General features: G+C 34.3%; 2 protein-coding genes across 2 annotated transcripts in view; both read left to right on the top strand.

The window, feature by feature from the left end:
• The window catches only part of ARID2 (AT-rich interaction domain 2), a 185,380-nt gene that overhangs the window by 92,043 nt on the left and 67,967 nt on the right, over window positions 1-25,370 (top strand). Inside the window, exons 5-11 of the mRNA XM_012459083.3 lie at window positions 3,983-4,201; window positions 7,734-7,801; window positions 22,849-22,915; window positions 23,009-23,259; window positions 23,584-23,680; window positions 23,761-23,970; window positions 25,061-25,228. Coding sequence (XP_012314506.2) covers window positions 3,983-4,201; window positions 7,734-7,801; window positions 22,849-22,915; window positions 23,009-23,259; window positions 23,584-23,680; window positions 23,761-23,970; window positions 25,061-25,228 — 1,080 coding nt within the window. The remainder of the gene's footprint in view (window positions 1-3,982; window positions 4,202-7,733; window positions 7,802-22,848; window positions 22,916-23,008; window positions 23,260-23,583; window positions 23,681-23,760; window positions 23,971-25,060; window positions 25,229-25,370) is intronic.
• LOC135271819 (large ribosomal subunit protein eL8-like) lies at window positions 7,815-13,860 on the top strand. The gene has a single exon (XM_064369833.1). The coding sequence runs from the start codon at window positions 10,107-10,109 to the stop codon at window positions 10,896-10,898; it is 792 nt and encodes a 263-aa protein (XP_064225903.1). The 5' UTR covers window positions 7,815-10,106; the 3' UTR covers window positions 10,899-13,860.

Genomic DNA, 25,370 nt, shown 5'->3' with positions numbered 1-25,370 from the left:
GAATCTGTGTCATAGCTATTTATAACTGTGTGGTGGAATTTCTTCATTATGTTGGAGACACTTCTAGAATAGTTTAGAATTGAAGAGCTATGTCTCTTCAACTGTCTGCATTTGGAAATGAAATTCTATACTTAACATAATTTTCTTCTGTGGTATGTTGTGACAGTAGATTTCTACTTGCATCCTATTTAAAGAGCTTATGTTTTTGTTTGTTTGTTGGTTTCTTTGTTTGTTTGTTTGTTGTTTTGAGACAGAATCTCACACTGTCGCCCAGGCTAGATTCTGTCGCCCAGAATCTTGCACTGTCGCAGGGGCGTGATGTTGGCTCACTGCAGTCTCTGCCTTCTGGGTTCAAGCAATTCTCCTGCTTCAGCCTACCGAATAGCTGGGACTACAGATGTGCACCACCATGCCCAGCTAATTTTTTTGTATTTTTAGTAGAGACGGGGTTTCAACATGTTGGCCAGGATGGCCTCGATTTCCTGAACTTGTGATCCTCCTGCCTCGGCCTCCCAAAGTGCTGGGATTATGGGCATGAGCCACTAAAAACTCCAGCCTGTGTTTTTGTTTTTGTTTTGTTTTGTTTTTTTAAATTTCTAAAAATATTCAAATATTTCTGAAATATTCTTTTGGTACCGTTGTTAAGAGACAGGTCTTACTCGGTCACCCAGGCTGGAGTGCAGTGGCTTAACCATAGCTCACTGGAACCTTGACCTCCTGGGTTCAAGCAGTTCACCTAGCTCAGCCTCCCAAGCAGCTAGGATTATAACACACACCACCACAACTAGCTAATTGTTAAATTTTTGGTAGAAATAGCATCTCATTATATTGCCCAGGTTGGTATTGAACTCCTGGCCTCAGGTGTTCCTTCTGCCTCAGCTTCTCAAAGTGTTGGGATTAGAGGCATGAGTCACCATGCCCAGCCTGAAATATTCTTAAATGTTTAAATTTTAGTTTTTTGCCTTTTCCCTTAACTTGTTACAGCTTTATTTGAAAAATGTGCTTGTAATATTTATCCCAGGACATAATTGCCAATGTCTAAACTGCCCCAGTTAGGATTCAGTATTTCTAAAATTGCAGCATTTTATATGTGTGAATTATGATTATACAGTATTTTAGTGTTCTGTAAGCCCATTTTATCCCATCTTCAAAGTTTTGTAAAAGTTTTAATTCTCCTGTGGAAAATCTTAGTTGCTTTGGTTTAGGCACAGATTTCTTAGGACACAAAAACATGAACCATAAAAGTAAATATTTGTAACTCGGACTTCATCAAAATTAAAATGTTTGCTTAAAGACACTTAAAGAAAATGAAAAGACAAGTCAGTAACGGAGAAAATATGTGCAAAGCAAATATGAAACAAAGGACTCATTTAGAGTATTTAGAACTAACAATATTAAGTACTGGCCAGGATGGAGAGCAGTAGGAACTCTGTATGTTGCTGATGGAAAGCCACTTTGGAAAACAGTTTCACAGTTTCTTACAAAGTTAAGGACACATTTATGTGTGACCCACACTTCTAGGTATCTATACAAGAGAAGTGAGTAAAATATGCCCCCACAAAAATTCTATCTATGTTTATAGGGAGATTTATTAGTACTCACCAAAAATTGAAATAGTCTACATGTCCCTCAACTAGGGAATGGATAAACAAACTGTGTTTAAAAAGGTATGGACTACTGATGCACACATCAACATAGATATGAATCTCAAGAGCATTTTGCCAAATAAAAGAAACCAGACAACAAAAGGCTATACTGTGTGATTCCATTTATTTGGCATTTTGAAATAAAATGATAGGAAAGGAAATTTGATTTGTAGTACCTAGTGGTAGGGGATGGAATTGACTACAAAGGAGTATGAGAAACTTTTTGTAGTGATAGAAATGCTCTATATACACCATGGAATATTGTGCGGCCATCAAAAACGATGAGTTCACGTCCTTTGTAGGGACATGGATGAACCTGGAAACCATCATTCTCAGCAAACTGACACAAGAACACAAAATCAAACACCACATGTTCTCACTCATAGGCAGGTGTTGAACAATGAGAACACATGGACACAGGGAGGGGAGCACTACACACTGGGGTCTGTTGAGGGGAAATAGGGGAGGGACAGCGGGGGGTGGGGAGTTGGGGAGAGACAGCATGGGGAGAAATGCCAGATATAGGTGAAGGGGAGGAAGGCAGCAAATCACACTGCCACGTCTGCACCTATGCAACAATCTTGCATGTTCTTCACATGTACTCCAAAACCTAAAATGCAATAAAAAAATAAAAAAAAAAGAAGACATACAAATGGCTCACAGGTATATGAAAAAATCTTCAACCTCTCTAATCATTAGGGAAATGCAAATCAAAAGCACATGAGATATCATCTCATTCTAGTTAGAATAACTATTATCAAGAAGATAGAAAAAAATAATTCTAGTGAAGACGCAGAAAGAGGGGAATGCTCATATACTGTTGGTAAGAATATAAAGTAGTACAGCCATTATGGAAAATGGGATAGAGGTTCCTTAAAAAACTAAAAATAGAACTACCATCTGATCCAGCAATCCCACTGCTAGATATGTATCCAAAAGAAAAGAAATCTCTATATGGAAAAGATATCAGCATGCCAATGTTTATTGCAACACTATTTGCAATAGCCAAGATATGAAATCAACCTAACCTCATGGATGAACAAATAAAGAAAATATGGTACATATACACAATGGGATATTATTCAGCCATAAAAGAGAACAAAATCCTATCATTTCCAGCAACATGTATGGAACTGGAAGTCATTATGTCAAGTAAAATAAACCAGGCACAAAAAGACAAATATCACATTCTCACTAATATGTGGGAACTAAAAAAGTGGATCTCATGGAACTATAGATTAGAATGGTGGTTACCAGATGCTGGGAAGGAAAGTGGCTAGGAAAAGATGAAGAGAAGCTGGTTATGGGTATAAAAATACAGTTAAATAGAAGGAATAAACTCTAGTATTCAAATAGTATAGCAGGAAAATTATAGTTAAAAATAACATGTTGTACATTTCAAAATAGGTAGAAGAGAAGAATTCTATTGTTTCCAACACAAAGAAAAGATAAGTGTTTGAGGTGATGGATATCCTAATTTCCCTGATTTTATCATTGTATATCATGTACAGGTGTCAAAATATCACATGTAGCCCTAAAATGTTTATAATTATTACATACCAGTTAAAAATTGTGAAATAAAAATAAATGTGCATTATTAAAGAAAAATGAAATGAAAAAAAGAAATGCTCTGTATCTTGACTATGATGATTAAAACTATACATTTGTCAAAACTTAGAATTCTAGAACTAAAATTAGCATGGCTTTTACTGTGTTATGATATTGCAGTAATTTAGAACATGTCCTTTGAAATGCAGTAGTAAAAAGTGTAGGTTAGTCTGGGCACAGGGCTCACGCATGTAATGCAGCACTTTGGGAGGCTACAGCAGGAGGATTACATAAACTCAGTAGATGGAGACCTGCTGGGCAATGTAGGGAGACCTGTCTCTACTAAAAATAAAATTAGCTGGACATAGTGGTGCCTTCCTGTAATCCTAGATACTCAGGAGGCTGAGGAGGGAGGATCACTTGAGCCTGGGAGATTGAAGCTGCAGTGAGCTATAATTGCAACATTGTACTCTATCCTGGGCAACAGAGTAAGACACTGTCTCAAAAAATAAAAAAAGTGAAGATAGGTCAATTAAAATACTGATTCAAAAATATTTTGGCAATGATGGCCAAATGGTATGTACATTTTGGTATTTTAATATCTTTTCAAGAATGTAATTTTAATGATTAGTAAACCTAAGAAGTTTAGAAAGTTGAACTTTTGAACCTCTAATCAGTATATATTGTGTGTATATATATATTTAAAGCTGTGTTCTATATTCAAGGGATATTCACCATAGAGGTATCTGATCTTTGATATACTTAACGTGTTCTTTTTTCTTTGTTAGATTATCTGCGTCAAAGTTATGGGCTGTCTATGGACTTTAATTCGCCAAATGATTATAATAAATTGGTGCTTTCACTGTTATCTGGACTCCCAAATGAAGTGGACTTTGCTATTAATGTATGCACTCTCCTATCAAATGAAAGCAAGCACGTCATGCAACTTGAAAAAGATCCTAAAATCATCACTTTACTACTTGCTAATGCCGGGGTGTTTGACGACAGTAAGTTTTAAGCTGAACATATTATATAATTATTCTGTAAAAGTTTTTTTAAAAGATTTTTTAAGGAGAAAGTACTTTTTGTCAATATAATAGCTTTCTTTATTTTCTCTTTTGATATTAAATGCATTATTTAAAATAATGAATGCTTGGGTTTTTTAACCTTAAGTATTTGAATAGTAATTTTGTCTCTATGTTTTTGAAGTAAAAGTCCTGGTTTTTAAATTGGAGTAATATATAGGTTTCCTGAGTTGAAAAGATTGCATGCTACAAGATTCTGACAAAGAAAACTAGGATCTGGAAGAAATTGTTTTTTGAAGTCTATTTCTGCTAATGTGTGGCTATAATTTTTAACTAAAACATTTGAGGTCAATGCATTTGAAAATTTGCCTTCTAAATAATCAAAGTAAGGTTTATCAAAGGCTTCTTATCATTTTTACTTGTAGGGTTTATTTGTTTTGGGTTTTGATAAATCAAATACTTCATCTCTTCTGAAATTATCTCTTATTAAGGCTCAATTACCACATAGATCAGATTAGTCAGTTTTCTCTTGCAGTTTAATAGAGATTTAGAAATAATATTTCTAAATATCTCAGTTTTTCTTGCGTAAAATATGTATGTTAGTTGAAGTTATTGACATAAAATTATTTCTTGCTTTCCGACTCCCCCACTCCAATGCTATTTTTTTTACCAGAAACATATCCTATTAAAGTATATGGTATTGACATATGTTGAAAATATTTTTTCTTTTAGGAAATTATATATATAACACAGTAAGCAAGAGTCTTTGAAATAACTTGTTATAACATTTTATGACTTTTTGTTTTTGTCTTTAAATAGATGTTTGCAAAAGAATTTTTTTTTTGCAATTCGATTTGGGTCAAGTGGTGTTTTATTTGTGATTGTTTAAGTAGGATTCTTTGAAATTTGACACATATTTTACATTGAAAATAATTTTGAAATTAAATAAAATAAAAATTAGTTTCTTAACTTGCTCAGAACTATTCTTGGTTACATGGGTGGAGATAGGGGAAGAAAGATGCTTTACCTCTCAGTTTCTGTCATAATTTTGAAGATATAACTTTGTTGGCTTTTGACCTCAGTTTTATATTCTTTGATTTCTGTTATTTTATTTTGATCTTTCAAATATAACTTTCAGCATTTAATGTAGAACGGAGTTGAAAATTGTTTCACATTTTTAGAAACCTTAAAATGAAGCCTTCGAAAAGAATGTATATTCTCAAACCAGAATAATTTTAAGCCATAACATTTAATAATTAAATAAGATTATGTGTAAATAATTTCAGTTGAGTATGTGATAGAAGTAATCTTACCAGTTTTGGTGCACTAAGACAAGACCTTCTTTAGACCCAATTTGTCTTCATGAATTCTTCAGGCATTTTATTTGTTTGAAAGACTAAAAGTAATGTAAAACAGCGTTAATTTAGCAAGTGCCATTTAGGTATAGTTTCTATTATTTGAAGTCATAGAAAGTTTAGTTCCAGAGTACATAGAGACTTTATGAAGACCTTATATTTAAAACAATAGTTTTACATGATAAAAATAATCCTGGTTGGAGTTTGAAGGTTATGGATATATTTTATTTGGTTAGACTTTGAGAGGCTTTGATTTGATTTTTAGGGCATGAGACTTTAATTGAGAGAGAAATGTAGATGCTACTTCCTTTAGAAAGTAGAATATTTACATATTTTGTGTGTTTGAACAAGTATAATAAAAATTTTATGTGACAAAAAATTTTATTTTTCAATTTTATGATTCTGCCCAGTATGATTCTCCCAGGAACGTTGTTTGCTTGGTGTTTTTTTTTTGCGGGGGGTGGGGGGGGCATTTGAGGAGGTTTTTTTTTTTTTTTTGGAGACAAGAGTCTTGCTCTGTCCCCCAGGCTGGAATACAGTGGTGCAATATTGGCTCACTGCAACCTCCGCCTCCCAGGTTCAAACGATTCTTATGCCTTAGCCTCCCAGTTAGCCAGTACTACAGGCAAGCACCCCCACATCTGGCTAATTTTTGTATTTTTAGTAGAGACAGGTTTTCCTCAGGTTGACCAGGCCATTCTCAAACTCCTGGCCTCAAGTGATCTGCCTGCCTCAACCTCCCAGAATGCTGGGGGATTACAAGTGTGAGCCACCATGCCCAGCCCCCAGGGAAGTTTTTTATAAGCTTTCTTTTTAGAACAAAGAAAACCTTATCTGTCTTTAGTGGTGTCTGGGCCTCATTTTGCTGGTTAAGCTGCTACTTACATGTAAGTTTGATATTTTATGAAATGTTTTTTGATGTCACTATAGTTAATTTGTTTATCCAGAACATTTACATCTGTTGTTCATATTATTTCCTCACGACGCTAATGTCACTAGTAAAATCATTAGTAAATATAATTTATGTTTAAAATATTGCTGTTTCTCACCCTTTTAAATATTTTTTTAAGATGAAAATTCTTATTCTAGCCAGAGTACTTTACAAACTTTATTTTATTCAGTTTTAACTAAATACTACTTTCATACTTAAAGGATAATAAGACTGCCAAGATTCCATAAATTTCTTATGGGAGAAAACATACCTACTTGTTATGCTTGTCATAACATGTCCAATAAGGACACATAAACTTTTGTTTTTTAAAGATTAACGTTCATAACATCTAGTTTTTCTGTTAACAGTTGTCATTATATAATTTTCTTTTTGTTTTCTAAAAGCAGTAGCTTTCATTGTGGAATTAATGTGATAGTTCATAAAAGATTTACCTAATTTTTAAGGGGAAAAACATACTGTATCACAGCTTAGACATTTGAATCATACAGCACTATCGTCTGATCCCATATTGACAATTAGAACTAGCAGCATAAAGGAGAAGAAATAATGCAGCATGTACCTATCTATGTGCCTTAAGCTTTTTGGTGAAGCAGTAAGGGCCACATGTGGATTAGAGACAGAGTGTTATTAAGAAGAAACTTACAAAGATCGATGGTTTGACTTTTCAAAAATCATAGTTGTGGATAAAACAACCTTATCAAGAAACACAAACATGATGTAGGCCCGAGTATTTTTCTTAAAGGAGATTTAAGGGAATTGTGGGAATTATTTCCAAGGAGTGCCTTGCTGTCTCTGTTTTTTGAAGTGTGAATTACAGAAGTATTTCTGAAATTAATATGAAGATTTTAAATGAAAATCTGAAAATCTAATGGCAATAACATCAGTTTGATTAAAAAAAATTTTTTTTTATGTATCAATGAAAGCCAATGTGGAGTAACTCTTAAGTACTCAGTACTTCTTTATTGTCTATATAACTATTATGAAAAAGAGTCCTTATTGTTAATTTGTAGGAACACAAATTTTCTTTAAATCTAAAAAAATGTATTTCAAAAGAAATTACCGTGACTGTCTATCATTTACTGTAAGACAATTTGTAGTTAACAAGATATATTAAAATGTAGTTTTACCGTTTTTCCAAGCCTACCTATTATTAAATAATTCATTGAAAGAATTTATTGCATTATATTGAATATATATATTTTTTAAGCTTTAGGATCCTTTTCCACTGTATTTGGAGAAGAATGGAAAGAGAAGACTGATAGAGACTTTGTTAAGGTAAATCATTTTAATTAAAATGTTGAATCATTGATTTACATGTAGCTAAGCCAACAAATAGATTAGTGGTTGTTTATCTTATATACATAAAATATACTTTTATCTTTACCTAATACATATGCAATAGTTTTTACACAATACAATACAGTTTTTAAAGTTGTGAGTGAGTTGAGTAAAAAATCTTTTAGAATACCCAGGAACAGACATAAAATTCTCATTGATATCTGTGAATAGTAACTTATAACAATAGCAGTAAACAATTGAATGACCCTCTTGTCAACTGGGATTCTGAGAATGGGTTTCAGGAACTTTTTGTTTTTATGTGTGTTCTGAAACTCAGCAATTCAGAAAGGAATGAAGGGCCAGACCTGCCATCAAATGCTCAAAAAAAAATAGGTCTAAAAGATTAGTAAGTGTCCATCTAGAAGAAAATTTCTGGGAATATATTTCTGAAACAAATGTAGTTGTGAATTTCAAGTGAGAAACTAGAAAAAGACTTGAACAAATTGTTTTCTCACTTACATTTGTCTAACTCTACTGTCTTTCAAGGAAATATAGGATGCTGCTTTTATTTACTAAGGGTACATTTTATAGTGTTACTACTAATAGAGTATGCACATTAGACATTGCTTGAATACCTTTTTTTTTAAACTCATACATGAGTAACATTTAAATATGATTGCTCTTCATTTTTGCTGCTACTTCCAGTAAAATATCTACATCTATCCACTTTGTTTATTAAAAGTAGCTCTCTTGGGCTGGTTGTGGTAGCTCACACCTGTAACCTCAGCACTTTAGCAGGCTGAGATGGGGAAATCGCTTGAAGCCAGGAGTTCAAGACAAGCCTGAGCAACAAAGCTAGACCCCATTCCTACAAAATATATATATATTTTTTTACTTCATTATACAAGACATTAAATAATTAGCTGGGTGTAGTTGTATGTGCCTGTAGTCCCAGCTACTAAGGAGGCTGAGGTGGGAAGATTGCTTGAGCCTGGGAATTTGAGGCCGCAGTGAGCTATAATTGTGCCACTGCACTCTAGTCTGGGTGACAGAGCAAGATCCTATCTCTAAAATTGATAGATAAATCAATAAAAATAAATAAAAAAATAAAATGATACCATGGTGTTTTAGGGAGCTACTTTATTTTTTGTTTTCATGTATTTACTGGTGTTTGATGAATCACTTAAATATTAGAAATTAGTTGTCAGAATTTTGATATTGTTCAGACAAAATAGACTAAGTCACAAAACAAAAAGAGACAAAAAAGGTAATTACATAATGAAGAAGAGGATCAATGCAGCAAAAGAATGGGTGTAACATCATATATGTGCTCAACACTAGAGCTCCCCAGATACATAAAGCAAATATTAATAGAGCTAAAAAGAGATAGACCCCAATACAATTATAGTTGGGGACTTACCCACTTTCAGCATTGGACAGATCATTGAGATAGAAAATCAGTAAAAAAAAATCAGACTTAATCTGCACTGTGGACCAACTTAACCTGAGACATTTACAGACTATTTTATCCAACAACTGCAGAATACACATTCTTCTCATCAGCACATGGGACATTCTCTGGGATAGACCATATAGTAGGCCACAACACAATCTCAACAAATGTTTAAAAATTAAAATCGTATGAAATGTCTTCTTCTATCACAATGGAATAAAAGTAGAAATAAGAGGAACTTTGGAAACTGGAAATATTAATACAAGAAAATTAACGTGCTCCTGAATGACCATTGGGGGTCAATGAAGAAGTTAAGAAGGAAATTTAAAAATTTCATTAAACAGACAAAAATGGAAACACAACATCCCAAAACCAATTGGATACAGCAAAAGCAGTCCTAAAAAGGAAGCTTATAGCAATAAATGGCTACATCAAAAAAGTAGAAAGATTTCAAATAAACAACATAATGATGGACCTTAAGGAACTAGAAAAGGAAACCAAACCCAAAATTAACAGAGGAAAGAAATTGTAAAGATCAGAGCAGAACTAATTGGAATGGAAACTAAAAAGACAAAGGATCAACAAAACAAAAAGTTGTTTTTTGATAAGATAAACAAAATTGATAAACCACTAGCTAGAATAGCCCAGAAAAAAAGAGAGAAGACTCAAAGTCAGAAACATAAAAGGAGACATTACAGCTGATAACCACCGAAACAAATATAAAGGATCATTAGATACTATGGTGAACTATTATGCTAATGAATTGGAAAACCTAGAAAAAAACAGATAAATAACTTGGACACATACAGCCTATCAAGATTGAACCAGGAGTTCTTCCCACTGCCCAAGATGGCCAAGGGGAAGAAGGTGGCTCTGGCCCCTGCTGTCGTGAAGAAGCAGGAGGCCAAGAAAGTGGTGAATCCACTATTTGAGAAAAGGCCTAAGAATTTTGGCATTGGACAGGACATCCAGCCCAAAAGAGACCTCACCCACTCTGTGAAATGGCCCCGCTATATCAGGTTGCAGCAGCAGAGAGCCATCCTCTATAAGCGGCTGAAAGTGCCCCCTGCAATTAACCAGTTCACCCAGGCCCTGGACCGCCAAACAGCTACTCAGCTGCTTAAGCTGGCCCACAAGTACAGACCAGAGACAAAACAAGAAAAGAAGCAGAGGCTGCTGGCCCAGGCCGAGAAGAAAACTGCTGGCAAAGGGGACGGGGATGCCCCCACTAAGAGACCACCTGTCCTTCGAGCAGGAGTTAACACCATCACCACTTTGGTGGAAAACAAGAAAGCTCAGCTGGTGGTGATTGCACACGACATGGATCCCATTGAGCTGGCTGTCTTCTTGCCTGCCCTGTGTCATAAAATGGGAGTACCTTACTGCATTATCAAGGGGAAGGCAAGACTGGGACGTCTAGTCCACAGGAAGACCTGCACCACTGTCGCCTTCACACACGTTAACTCGGAAGATGAAGATGCTTTGGCTAAGCTTGTGGAAGCTGTCTGCACCAATTACAATGACAGATATGATGAGATCCGCTGTCACTGGGGAGGCAATATCCTGGGTCCCAAGTCTGTGGCTCTCATCGCCAAGCTCGAAAAGGCAAAGGCTAAAGAACTTGCCACAAAACTGGGTTAAATGTACACTGCTGAGTTTTCTGTAAATAAAAATAATTAAAACAATGCAAATTTTCCTTAAAAAAAAAAAAAAAAAAAGATTGAACCAGGAAGAAATAGAAAGCCTCAACAGACCAATAAAGAGTAACAAGATTGAATCAGTAATAAAAAGTCTCTCAACAAAGAAAAGTCCATGATCGAATGACTTATGGCAGAATTCTTCCAAACTTACAAAAAAGAACTGACGCCAGTTCTTCTCAAACTATTACAAAATACTGAAGAGGAGAGAACTCCTCTTAACTCATTCTTTGAGGCCAACACTACTCTGATACCAAAACCAGGCAAGGACACAACAGAAAAAGAAAACTACTCTGATGAACATAGATGCAAAAATTCTCAACAAAATGCTAGCAAACCAAATCCAACAACATATCAAAAAGACAGTACACCATCATTAAGCTGGATTTATGCCAGGGATGTAAGGATGATTCAACATAGGCAAATCAATAAATGTGAAACATCGCATCAACAGAATGAAGGACAAAAATCATATGGTCATCTCAGTTGTAGATTTGTCATATATGGCTTTTATTGTTTTGAGGTATGTTTCTTCTATGCCTAATTTCTTGAGAGTTTTTATGAAGAAGAAGTGCTAAATTTTATCAAATGCTTTTTTTGCATCTTTTGAGATAATCATCATACCAAATGGGGGAAAAGCTGAAAGCCTTTCCTTGATAAACTGGACTAAGACAAGGACACTCACTTTCACCACTCTTATTCAACATTGTACCAGAAGTCCTAGCCAGAGCAATCAAGCAAGAGAAAAGAATAAAACGAGTAAAGTTGCAGGATGCACTTCGTAAAAGAAGACATACAAATGGCCAAAATATATATGAAAAATTGTTCAACATCACTAATCATCAGGAAAACGTAAATGAGAACCCCAATGAGATATCATTATCATCTCTCCCCAGTTAGAATGGCTGTTGTCCAAAAGGCAAAAAAATAACAAATGCTGGTAATAATGTCGTTAAAAGAGAACTCATACACTGTTGGTGGAAATGTGATTTTAGTACAGCCATTATGGAAAACAGTATCCCATCATGGATATTTATCCAAAGGAGGGGAAATAGTATAGCAAAAGGATACCTGTGACCCCAATGGATTGCAGCATTATTCACAATACCCAAGATAAGAAATTGATCGAAGTATCCAGTAACAGATGAATGAATAAAGTTGTATACAATGAAATACTATTCAGCCCTAAAAAGAAATTGTGCTATTTGTAGCAACATGGATGGAACTGGAGGTCATTATGTTAAATGAAATAACCCAGGCACAGAATGATAAATATTTCATGTTCTCACTCATATGTGGGAGCTGAACTTGTTGATATTGTGGAGGTAGAGTAGATTGGTGGTTACTAGAGGCTAGGGAGGGTGAGAGGGTGATATACCAAGAGAAATTGGCTAATGGGTACAAATACCTAGTTAGATAGAAAGAATAAATAATAAATTGTAGTGTTTTATAGGACAGTAGCATGACTATAGTTATCAATAGTTTATATTTTGAAATAGAAGATTTGAAATGTTCCCAGCACAAATAAATGATAAATATATAAGGTGATGGATATTTTAAATACCATTATTTGATTATTACACATTGTATGCATGTATTAAAATATCATATGTACCCCATAAGTACATACAGTTGTTATGTGTTTATAAAATTTGTTATTTAGTTGTCTTGCAGATAAACGAGAGTCATTTTAGGAAATAATAACTGTTAAGTAGTATTAAGATTTTTCTAGTAGCATTTTACCTTTTCTTTATTGCTAGATTTTAGGTTTATTTAGCAACAACTGCTAATAATAAGCTTCAACTAATCAAAACCTTTATTCTTTAGCAGTCTATTTTAAGCATTATAAATTGTCTTAATACATCGAGACTTGTTTGACAATTTTGGAGGCCAAGTAAGGAGGACCGGTTGAGGCCAAGAGTTCAAGACCAGCCTGGGCATCTCTACAAATAAAAAAAATAATTAGTTGGGCATGGTGGTGCATGATTGTAGTTCCAGCTACTTGGGAGGCTGAGGCAGGAGGATCACTTGAGCTCTGGAGTTAGAGGCTGCAGTGAGCTATGATTGTGCTACTGTACTCCACCATGGGTAATAGAGCAAGACTATTTTTAAGGAAAAAAAAGAGATGGAAGAATATATATTCTGTTTATTTGGGGTGGAGAGTTCTGTAGATGTGTATTAGGTCTACTTGGTCCAGCTCTGAGTTCAAGTCCCAGATTTCCTAGTTAATTTTCTGTCTTGTTCATCTGTCTAATATTGACAGTGGGGTGTTAAAGTCTCTCACTATTATTGTGTGGGACTCTTAAGTCTCTTTGTAGTCATTAAGAACTTGCTTTATGTATCTGGGTGCTCCTGTATTGGGTGCATATATATTTAGGATAGTTAGCTCTTCTTGTTGCATTGATACCTTTACCATTATGTAATACCCTTCTTTGTCTCTTTTGATGTTTGTTGGTTTAAAATCTGTTTTGTCAGAGACTAAGATTGCAGCCCCTGCTCTTCTTTGCTCTCCATTTGCTTGGTAAATCTTCCTCCATCCCTTTATTTTGAGCCTGTGTCTTTGCACGTGAGATGGGTCTTCTGAATACAGCACACAGATGAGTGACTCTTTATCCAATTTGCCAGTCTTATGTCTTTTGATTGGGGCATTTAGCTCATTTACATTTAAGGTTAGTATTGTTATGTGTGAATTTGATCCTGCCATTATGATGCTAGCTGGTTGTTTTGCCAGTTGATGCACTTTCTTCATAGCTGAATATATGCTTACCTTATAACCTAGCAATTAACACTCCTCAGTTAATTACCCAACAAAAATACATACATATATTTACCAAAATACATATATAAAACCCTTCATAGCAAAATTATTTGTGTCCAACCTGGAAATAACTAAATCCTTACTGCAATGGACAAATTGTTTCGTATTTATGCAATGTAACATTATACAACAATAGAGATGAATGAAGTACAAATACTTGCAAAGATATGCGTGAAACTTTCACAAACATAATATTGAACAAAAGAAAAAAGAGAAGTAGAATAAGGAGGAAAGGTTAACAGATGAGGGAGTGAATGAAGTGACTGAAAGGGGGAATGAACAGGCATACTTCTGAGGGGTTGATAATGTTCTAATTCTTCATCTGGGTAATCATTACGTTGGTGTATTCACTTCACAAACACATCTTGAGGTGTATACTTATGTATGTGTTATATATATACATTAAGTATGTGTTATAATTTAAAAAGTACTTATAGGAGTTCAAAAAAGATAATATATTGAATTCAAAAGCCAATGCATCCTGAAGCTTAGTTTTAATACATATAATAATATAATTAGCCTATCTTTTTGTCATTAATTAAAATTTTCTGTTAACTGCATAGTCATACCTAAAACAGGCACATTTGTTTGCTACTACTTTTCCTTTTGCTTACCATGGTCCTGTCCTGCACATAAGCATACTTTCTGCACCTCAAACTAAATTTGTTCTCACCTCAGAACATTTGCATTTGCATTTGCTATTCCCTCTGCCAGAAAGACTCTTTCTCTGCAATGCTGGTCACCTAATATCATTCAAACCTGGTAAAAATCATCAGATATTACCTCCTGAGGGAAGCCTTTCTGGTCATATTATCTAATGTTACCATACACTCACACATCTTGTAACTCTATCACATTGTCCTGCTTTATTTTCTTCACAATACTTGCAAAAGCCTCAAATCACATTGTTTACTTTGTCTGTTTTCCTACAATAGAATGGAAATTTGCTGAGGATGGGGACCTTGTTTTCCCAGTATCTGAAAGTATTGGCACATAGAAAATAATCAGTAAATGTATTTTAAATAAATGAATTAATGTATAAAATATCTTAACCAAATAAACAAGTTCAAATATTTTTTCTCTGAAATAAAGTGATTTAAAGCTATTAATCAGATAATTTTTATCAGCTATTATCAGATAAATGTTATAAACATTTTACTGATTATACAGTACTTTATGTAGCAATAGGCCTAGCTATTTTGAGCTACAAACTTCATTTAGCATAACAACATGAAAAGTGTAACTTTGGTCGGGCACAGTGGCTCACGCCTGTAATCCCAGCACTTTGAGAGGTAGAGGCAGAGGTGGGTGGATCATGAGGTCAGGAGTTCAAGACCAGCCTGACCAACATAGAGAAACCCTGTCTCTACTAAAAATACAAAAATTAGCTGGGTGTGGTGGTGCATGCCTGTAATCCCAGCTACTTGAAGAGGCTGAGGCAGGAAAATCGCTTGAACCTGGGAGGCGGGGGTTGCAGTGAGACAAGATCGTGCCATTGCACTCAAGCCTGGGCAACAAGAGCAAAACTCCATCTCAAAAAAAAAAAAAAAAAACGAAAAAGAAAAGTGTAACTTTGCCATAAAATTCAGTTAAGGTGGTATACTTTTTGTGAATGATTTAGTATGCTCTGACTCAGAAATTTTTCTTGGAGTTAACCTATTCCAAACAATACAAAAAGAGGGAATCTTCCCTAACTCATTTTATGAGACCAATATTATCCTGATACCAAAACCTGGCAAAGACACAACTAAAAAAGAAAATTTCAGGCCAATATGCATGATGAACATTGATGCGAAAATCTTCAGTAAAATACTGTTAAACAGAATCCAGCAGCACATCAAAAATCTTATCCATTACGATCAAGTTGGCTTCATCCCTGGGATGCAAGGTTGGTTCAACATGCACAAATCAATAAACATAATCCATCACATAAACAGAACCAAAGACAAAAACCTCATGATTATCTCAATAGTTGCAGAGAAGGCCTTTGACAAAATTCAACAGCCCTTTACGCTAAGAACCCTCAATAAGCAAGGTATCAATGGAATGTATCTCAAAATAATAAGAGCTGTTTATGGCAAACCCACAACCAGTATCATACTGAATGGGCAAAACCTGGAAGCATTCCCTTTGAAAACTGGCACAAGACAAGGATGCCCTCTCTCGCCACTCCTATTCAACATAGTATTGGAAGTTTTGACCAGGGCAATCAGGCAAGAAAAAGAAATACAGGGTATTCAATTAGGAAAAGATGCAATTTAAAACCCAAAAAGCAGTCTTTTAATCTTATTTTTTTTGTCCTCATTCTTTCTTCCTTATTCCATCTTCCTTCTGAATATGTGTTTTTTTCATAGTATAACACATTCTTAACTAGATTTTTCAGTGAAAATTCGGAGTTTTAGGATTGTCTTTATTTTTGTCCACATTCCATTTATAGAATTGTAGATTGTAAGTTATATTTTTCTTGTATTATTGTTCATTCTATTGTTTTCTGCCTTTTTTTCTAGGCTTTTTTTTTTTTTGTCAATTTCTGATCTCTTAATTCTGAGCAGCATTCTGGGTAATTTCCTTAGGCTTGTTCCTTAATCATTTTCAGCTATGTCTAATATGTTACTTGACCTATTTGTTAAATTTCTATTTTAGTAATCATGTTTTAATTTCTAGAAATTCTCTCTCTCCTGTTTCAGATTTTCCCTTTTGAACTTCTTTTTTTTATGTTTTTAATAATTTTGAATATTTTAATCTTTTAATTTATATGAATTCTATAAATGAAATATTTATATGATATAGAAACAAAATATATACATATAATATGTAAATTAAAAATTAAATACTCACACTTGATTATTCTAATATCTAAAGCTGTTGTGACTAATTTTACTTACTCCGACTCATAGTGGAATAGTCCCTTCTGTTTTATAATGTTGGTTACAAATTTTAGCAGTTGTTTTTGTAGGGTTTTTGTACAGATTGGATTGCAAGTTTATTCTTCTGTTACTCTGTTGTACTTGCCAGTCATCTAAAGACAAAAACTGATTCAGAATGACTATATTCATTTCTTCATTGATTTTCAGGTGACTCGAGTAGTTACTAAAACCAAACTGAGGGAGATTAGGGAGTAGGCCAGTGGTACAAATTTAGGGCATTATTTTTAACCCAAAACTCAGGTAGAGACCGTCAAGCCCTTTTGCCTCCTTTTCTTTGAAGGTATTAGATCTTTAGAGTTTTCATCATGATATAGAGCCACATTCCTAATTCACCACTTCATAAAGTGACCCAAGGTCCTATATTCTGTCCTCAGCACATTGCATTAACAGCCAAACTATTTGGTTATAGGATTATATACTTTTTTTTAACTCCAGAAATTTGGTGAGGAAAGTGTAAATTGCACAAAGTGTTTAATAAATACATAGTCACAATGGGGAGTGGAGATTGTCAGTATAATCACTAATCACGTTAAATCAAGAAGACACGAATGGTTGGGCACGGTGGCTCATGCCTATAATCCCAACACTTTCACTTTGGGAGGCCAAGTTGGACAGATCACTTGAGGTCAGGAGTTCGAGATCAGCCTGGCCAACATCGCAAAAGCCCATTCTATTAAAAACACAAGAAAATTAGCCAGGCATTGTGGCAGGCACCTGCATTCCCAGCTACTCGGGAGGCTAAAGCAGGAGAATCATTTGATTCCAGGAAGCAGAGGCTGCAGTGAGCTGAGATCGTGCCACTGCACTCCAGCCTAGGTGACAGAACGAGTCTCTGTGTCACAAAAAGAAAAAAAAGACCTTAGAAGAAGACACAAATATAATCGAAGAAGATTAGATATTTCCTGCTGTTGTATATGTTTTCATTAATTTCTGCTCTTCATATATCTTTCTATTGCTGCACTTTTTCTAACTTCTTGTTAGAAATTAGAGCTGGTGCTTACATGATTGATTGTTGTTTTTATTTTTTTAATATGTACACTCTAATACATACAATTAAGATAACAAAATTCCCTCTAGCACAACTTTAACTTTATTCTACTAATTTTGATATGTCATGTGTTCATTACAACTGAGTTTAAAATATCTTCTCATTTCCACTATGATTTCCTCTTTGATACCTGGATTATTTATTTACATTTTTATGGATATGTAGTAAGTACATATGTTTATGAGATACATGAGATATTTTGAAACAGGTATATACAATGTGTCATAATCACATCAGGGTAAATGGGGTATTCATCACCTCAAGCATTTATCATTTCTTTGTGCTATAAACATTAACTTACACATTTTTAGTTATTTTTAAATGTACTATAAATTATTGTAGTCACCCTGTTTTGCTATCAAATACTAAATCTTACTCATTGTGTTCAGCTATATTTTTGTACCTGTTAACCATTCCCACTTTCCCCCAGCCTCTGGTAACCATCATTCTACTCCCCATCTCCATGAGTTCAGTTGTTCTACAATTTCCTGAGATAAGAGTGTTGAAATCATCAACTTTAATTATGAATGTTTATATATCCTTTCAGTTCTGTCTGTTTTTACCATATGTATTTTGAACCTCTATTAGTTGCATATCTATTTACAGTTGTTTTATTTTCCTGGCCAATTAACTTTTTAAAAACATTATGTATGAAATTTAGCTACAACTTTCTTATTATGTTATCATAATATATTTTTCCCATCTTTATAGTTTTTATCTGTTTTTACGCATAGTGTTTCTTATAGACAACATCTAGTTAGCACTTGAAACTCCTCCCCACAGTCTGCCTTGTTGGCAATTTCTGCCTTTAAGTAAGTGCATTAAGCCTATTTACACTTTAGGAAATTAATGATGTGATTGAGTTTAGGCTCACAACTTTTATCTAAAAATTTTATTTTGCCTTCATATTTGAAGGATATTTTTGAAGGATATAAAACTGTAGGTTTTAGGGTTTTGTGTGAACAATTTAAAGATAGCATTGTTATTGACAAGAAGTCAACTGTGTTCTTATTGCTCTTCTATATGTGTTGTAGTCTCTCACTGCCTTTTTTTTTTTTTTAAATAGAGACGGGGTTTTACCATGTTGGTCAGGCTGGTCTCGAACTCCTGACCTTAGTTGATCCAGCCGCCTCGGCCTCCCAAAGTGCTGGGATTACAGGCGTGAGCCACCACGCCCAGCCTCTCACTGCTTTTAATATGTTCTCTTTATTACTGATATTTAATTTGGTTATGATATGTCTTGCAGTTTTCATTGCTTATTTTACTTGGGGGTTCATTTAGTTTCTTGGATCTATGGTTTGGTATCTTACGTAAAATTTGGAAAGTTTTTCACAATCACTTCTTCAAATTTTTTTCTTTCCCCTCTTGTTTTTTGTTTGTTTGTTTGTTTTAGAGACAGGGTCTTTCTTCGCTTCACAGGCTGAAGTGCAGTGGCTCAATCATAGCTCACTGCAACCTTGAACTCATGGGCTCAAGCAATCCTCTTGCCTCAGCCTCCCAGGTAGCTGGGACTATAGGACCACCACACCCAGACCCCTCTTCCTTTTCTGGTGCTATATTTATAGTCTGCCCTCTGAATTCGTGGGTTCTGAATCCATAGATTTAACTAACCACAGATTGAAAATATTTAGGAAAAAAGCAATTTAAAAAAGAGTGAAAAGTAATAAAAATAAAAAATAGAAGTATAAAAAGTATTTACATCACATTACATTGTATTAGGCATACTGTATTTAAAGTATTCAGGAGGACGTTTGTAGATTATACTATACCGCTACATCATTTTACATGAGGAACTTGAGCATCTGTCAAATTTGGTATCTTTAGAGAGTCCTGGAACCAGACCCCATGGTTACTGAGGGGTGACTGACTATGTATATTAGATCATGATGGTGTTCCACAGGTCACCGAAGCTCTTTTCATTGTTTTTAGACCTTTTTTGTTTTCTGTGTACTTAATTGTGGATATTACACTTTCATTTTTTCTAATTAAGCAAATCTTGTGAATTTTTTTCATTTTCAGATACAGATGGTCCCCAAGTTACGATAGTTAAACTGACAGTTTTTTGACTTTACTGTGGGTTTGTTGGGGTGATTAAATGCATTTTCAGCTTATGATTATTGGGACATAAATCCCATCATAAGTCAAGGAGCATCCATATTACATTTTCCAGCTCGAGAAACTTCATTTGATTGTTTTATATTATCCATTGTTTGCTAATTATGTTCATATTTTTATATCATTGAGCATACTTAATAATTAAACATAATAGTTTTTTAATGTCCTTGTTTGTTAATTTTCTTATTATCTTTATTGTTTCAGTATCTTATTTTTCTTGAAACTGATTTTTGTCTTGGTTATGGGTGATGTTTCCTCATTTCTTTGTAGGTATGGTAATTTTTTGTTAGATGTGAGTGTTGTGAGTGTGACATTGTTGAGTGTTTGAACTTTGATATTTTTCCAGAATGTTGAATTTTGTTTTAGCTGGCTGTGATTTCGTATATGGATTATCATAGTAGGGTTGTTTTAAAGCTTTGTTATGATAGATGTAGATTAGCCTTTACTCTAGGGCTTGTTTATTCTTTCTACTTAGGTATGACATTTTGGGAATTTCTCCTGAATGAGCTAGGTGTATATGAGTTTTCTCTATTCTAGAAATTGTTTAATTACAGCTCCTTATAATTGTTCTCGCCATTTTTTTGCCTAGCATTATGGAGTTTGAGCATACATCTATGTAGCTTAGTACTTAGCAAGTAACTCAAAGTATATGTATGTAGATTCATGGAGCTCTTTCTCTTCATAACTTTTCCCTTATTGAAAATTTGCTCTCAAATTCTAGCCTCCTTAGCTTTGGGGTGCTCTTTTCAGTGTTTTCAGCGTAGCAATCACTATGATATCTTAAGTTTCTCTTTACTATGCTTTAGTTTAGAATTAATGTCCAAGTAGAAATATCAGTCAATCATTGGAATAACCTCATTTGTTTCTCTAGTTTAGTGATTACTATCTTGCATTACCTGTTTTTCAATCTCTGAAAACAATTTTTTCATACATGTTGGTTTTTGGTAGGATGACTACTCTAGTACCATAGTCCACATGGCCTAAAGAAATGGTCACTTGGAAGCATTTTTCTAAATTTTAAACTTACATTTTTTTTAACCCCATGACTTTTTTAAAGTGTTTTAATTTGGCTTAACCACATTTACCTTTATCATTTTTTCTTCATTAGATTATAGATAATGAGCTTTTTGATTTTAATTTGTCAGAAAATGTTTCTATGTCACCTTCATTCTTGAGGAATAATTTCACTGTTTAAAAATTCTATGTTGGCAGGCTGGACACAGTGGCTCACACCTGAAATCCCATGTAATCCCAAAAATTAGCTGGGCATGGTGGTGCATGCCTGTAATTCCAGCTACTGGGGAGGCTGACACAGGAGAATTGCTTGAACCTGGGAGCCAGAGGTTGCAGTAAGCCGAGATTGCACCATTGCACTCCAGCTTGGGTGATAGAGTGAGACGCTGTCTCAAAAAAAATAAAACAAAACAAAAGTTCTACATAGGCAGCTATTTTCTTCCATCATTTTGAAAATATCCCATTATTTGCTGCTATTTTGATTGTTCTTTTTAAGTTACTCAGTTTTTTTGTTGTTTTTCTTCATTTATGATTTTTCTTTTTGTCCTTCAGGAGTTTTATGATGATGTTACCACACATTTTTATTTATCTTTCTTGGAGTTTGTAGTGCTTCTTGAAAATATATGCTAACATCTTTGAGTTGTTTTAGACTATTCTCTGCCCTTATATCTTCACATATTATATCTGCCCTTTCTTTCTCTTCTTCAGGAACTCCAGTTTGTATGTTAGAGCTTTTCACTGTGTGCCTAATGTCTCATACACTTTTTACCCTTCTTCATCCCTTTTTCTGTTTATATTTCAAACTTAATTTCTTGTCCTCTCTTCTTGTTCATGAATTCACTCTTGGGATGTTTCTAATCAGTTCTTAAACATATCCACTGAATTCTTAATTTTAGTTATGTTTTTCAGTTGTAAAATTTCCTTTTAATTTTTTCATATGGTTTTCATTCCTTTGCCAACATTTTTAGTATTTTATTTCTTTGAACTTACTATTCATAGTCATTTTAAGTTCTGTGTCTGATATCTTTAATATCTGAATTCCTGTGGCCCTTTTTTCTTGGTTATTGAATATTGTCTTTTAAAAAAAGTGTGCCTACTTCTTTTTTATTGCTACCAAAGATTGTTTGTCATGGATTTTTTGTGCAGTGGATTTCTTTGATGATCACATGAAGCCAGTAAGCCTTTTTCCAACTAATGGTTTTAAATGCCTGAGAACTTTGATTCCAAAAAAAACCCAGTTGTTTTGAAATATACACGTCACAGCTACTGTATATTAATATTACTATAGTTCATTGTTTAATATTCAGAGTTGAAGAAATTCTAAAGAAATGTTAAATATCCAGTAATGTTTAATGTACATAGAGATGTCATTTTTCCCCATCCAAGTTCACAGATTTTCTGATTTCTTTCACAGTTCCTTCAGGGGTCTGTGGCCCTCAGGTTAAGAAGCCCTATTCATAAAAAGATGCCTTTTTACATAAGTATCTGAAACTATAGACAATCAGGTATTTATATCAAAGAATTAATTCCCTAGAATGTAGCAGTATCCACATGAACTAAAAATAAGTGTGACTATTTTTTAGAAATTACTTTTAAATATAATTTTCAGATGGGGTCTCACTCTGTTACCCAGGCTGGAGTGCAGTGGCACAATCACAGCTCACTGCAGCTTTTAATTCCAGACCTCAAGTGATCCTCCTGGCCTCAGCCTCCCAAGCAGCTGGGACTACAGGCATGTGCCACCAGTCCTGGATAATGTTTTTAATTTTCTATTTTGTGGAGTTAGGGTCTCGGTTTGCTGCCTAGGAAGGTCTTGAACTCCCAGCTTCAAGTGATACTCCCACCTTGGCCTCTTAAAGTACTAGGATTACAGGCATGAGCCACCATACCTGGCTTGTGTGTGACTATTTCTAAAGCAATAGAATAGTTGTTTCAAATTATGAGAATTAAATATAATAATTTCTCATTACAGTTTTGGAAAGACATCGTTGATGATAATGAAGTTCGTGACCTCATTTCTGACAGAAACAAGTCTCATGGTAAGTTAGTGAAAGCAAAATTATTCAGAACTTTTAAAATGTTAATAATAAATGAAATATCAATTTAAGTGAAATACTTATTTTCTGTTATAGAAGGAACATCAGGAGAATGGATTTGGGAGTCTTTATTTCATCCACCTCGAAAACTGGGCATTAACGATATTGAAGGACAGCGGGTACTTCAGATTGCAGTGATTTTGCGAAATCTTTCCTTTGAGGAGGGCAATGTTAAGCTCTTGGCAGCTAATCGTACCTGTCTTCGTTTCCTATTACTTTCTGCACATAGTCATTTTATTTCTTTAAGGCAATTAGGCCTTGACACATTAGGAAATATTGCAGCTGAGGTAAGCATGTGATGGTACCTTAAACTAGTTTTTATAGTTAGTGACATTTATTTTAAAATTTTAGGCTGTGGCATTTTATAGTTGCTATATTTATAGACTATTAAATGCTTACATGTATTAGATGCTAAAAATGGTGGTTTAGAAGTATCACACACAGAAAAAATTATTTGAAATGATGCTTTAAATTCAGTGATGGCTATTTTTACAATAATTACATTTTTTTTAAAGTTATGCAACATTGTCCTGTTTTTTATTTTTATTAAATTTGAAATACACAACTCTGGAAGAAGCATACCTCAATAGTAGTGTTGTTTCTTTTTCCAGCTTTTATTGGACCCTGTTGATTTCAAAACTACTCATCTGATGTTTCATACTGTTACAAAATGTCTAATGTCAAGGGATAGATTTTTAAAGATGAGAGGTGAGTTTTCATTGAAGTATTTATTGTCTAAAGTAAACAAACTATCATTTTAAAAATATATATATTTGTGTATTTTTTAGGCATGGAAATTTTGGGAAATCTTTGCAAAGCAGAAGATAATGGTGTTTTAATTTGTGAATATGTGGATCAGGATTCCTACAGAGAGATCATTTGTCATCTCACTTTACCTGATGTGCTGCTTGTAATCTCAACACTTGAGGTGCTATACATGCTCACTGAAATGGGAGATGTTGCTTGCACAAAAATTGCAAAAGTAGAAAAGAGCATAGGTAAGACTGGACCAAAAAAACACTTAAATTATTTTCTTTATTGAGGAAAAATGTTGAATATGGTACAGTACAAAATCCTCATTTATGTTTGGGGTTTAGTGTTTTATTTTGAAGAGTCATTACCTCCTCAGGCATACTTGTTTCCCTTTTTCTTTCTGCCTGTTTTACATGAGCAAGAAGCATCTGTAATTTAGAGACCAGGATTACATGGCTATCAGTAATTCCTCTTTCATCTCTTAATTTCTGTTGTTACGTATTAAATTCGAAATTGACAAAACTGCTATATCTAACTTCATGAGAGTAAGTCTTTCTGTTTCATATGGCCAGCTATTCTATTAAACAATGAAAATTAAGTGAAACAAGTTTCCTTCTATTCCTAGAAGTTGCTGGTAGTGCTGCAGTCTTTAAAAATCAATGAACTTACCTCTATAAGTGCTGTCAGTTTTAAATATACTTAGACATGCCATGTTGATGTTTTACTTAGTTATTAAAATGACATCTTTCTTATATGTAATAAATACTCAAATCAGAGTTAATAAAGATTCATAGCTTGAAAACTGTTATCATTGAGAAATTAATATGTCACTTTTCATATCAGTGGTTCTTAAATCTGGCTAAACATCAGAATCACTTGAGAATCTTTTCAAGTATATAGATATCCAAGGCTGGGCATGGTGGCTCACAGCTATAATCCCAGCACTTTGGGATGCCAAGGCAGGAGAATTGCTTGAGCCCAGTTCAAGATTACCATGGGCAACATAGTGAGATCTCATCTGTATGAAAAATAAATAAAATTAGCTAGATGTAGTGGTGCATGCCTGTAGTTCCCAGGGAGGGAGGCTGATGTGGGAGGATCCCTTAAGCCTGGGAGGTTGAGGCTGATATCCAGCCCCCACTCCAGAGCTACTAAATCAGTCTTCAGATATTGAGGCTAAAAATCTTTTTTTTTTTTTTTAAGATTCACAGGTAATTACGGTGATTCATAGACTAGCATTTAAGAAGCAGTATTCTGTACAACATGTGTTTCACCAGTGATGACATTGGTTTATAATATTGTTGACTAATAACTATTGCTTTTTATTTATTTTAGACATGTTAGTGTGTCTGGTTTCTATGGATATTCAGATGTTTGGCCCTGAAGCACTAGCTGCGGTAAAACTCGTTGAACACCCAAGTTCCAGTCATCAAATTTTATCTGAAATTAGGCCACAAGCTATAGAGCAAGTCCAAACCCAGACTCATGTAGCATCTACCCCAGGTTAGTGTTTTTACATATTCTTTTTCAATGTTTATAGGTATATAAGATTTGATCCTAAGAATAAATTGCAATGTGCAGTATAGAGAACTAATAATTGTACAGTAGAGTAGGCCAAAGGAGAATTTGGACATGTACTCTGATT

This window comes from Aotus nancymaae, unplaced genomic scaffold (assembly GCF_030222135.1).
Source record: "Aotus nancymaae isolate 86718 unplaced genomic scaffold, 86718_ANA_hifiasm-v0.15.2.pri h1tg000092l, whole genome shotgun sequence".
Taxonomy (NCBI): domain Eukaryota; kingdom Metazoa; phylum Chordata; class Mammalia; order Primates; family Aotidae; genus Aotus; species Aotus nancymaae.
Note: the sequence above shows the minus strand (reverse complement) of the source record. Positions and strands in the feature narration are given on the sequence as shown.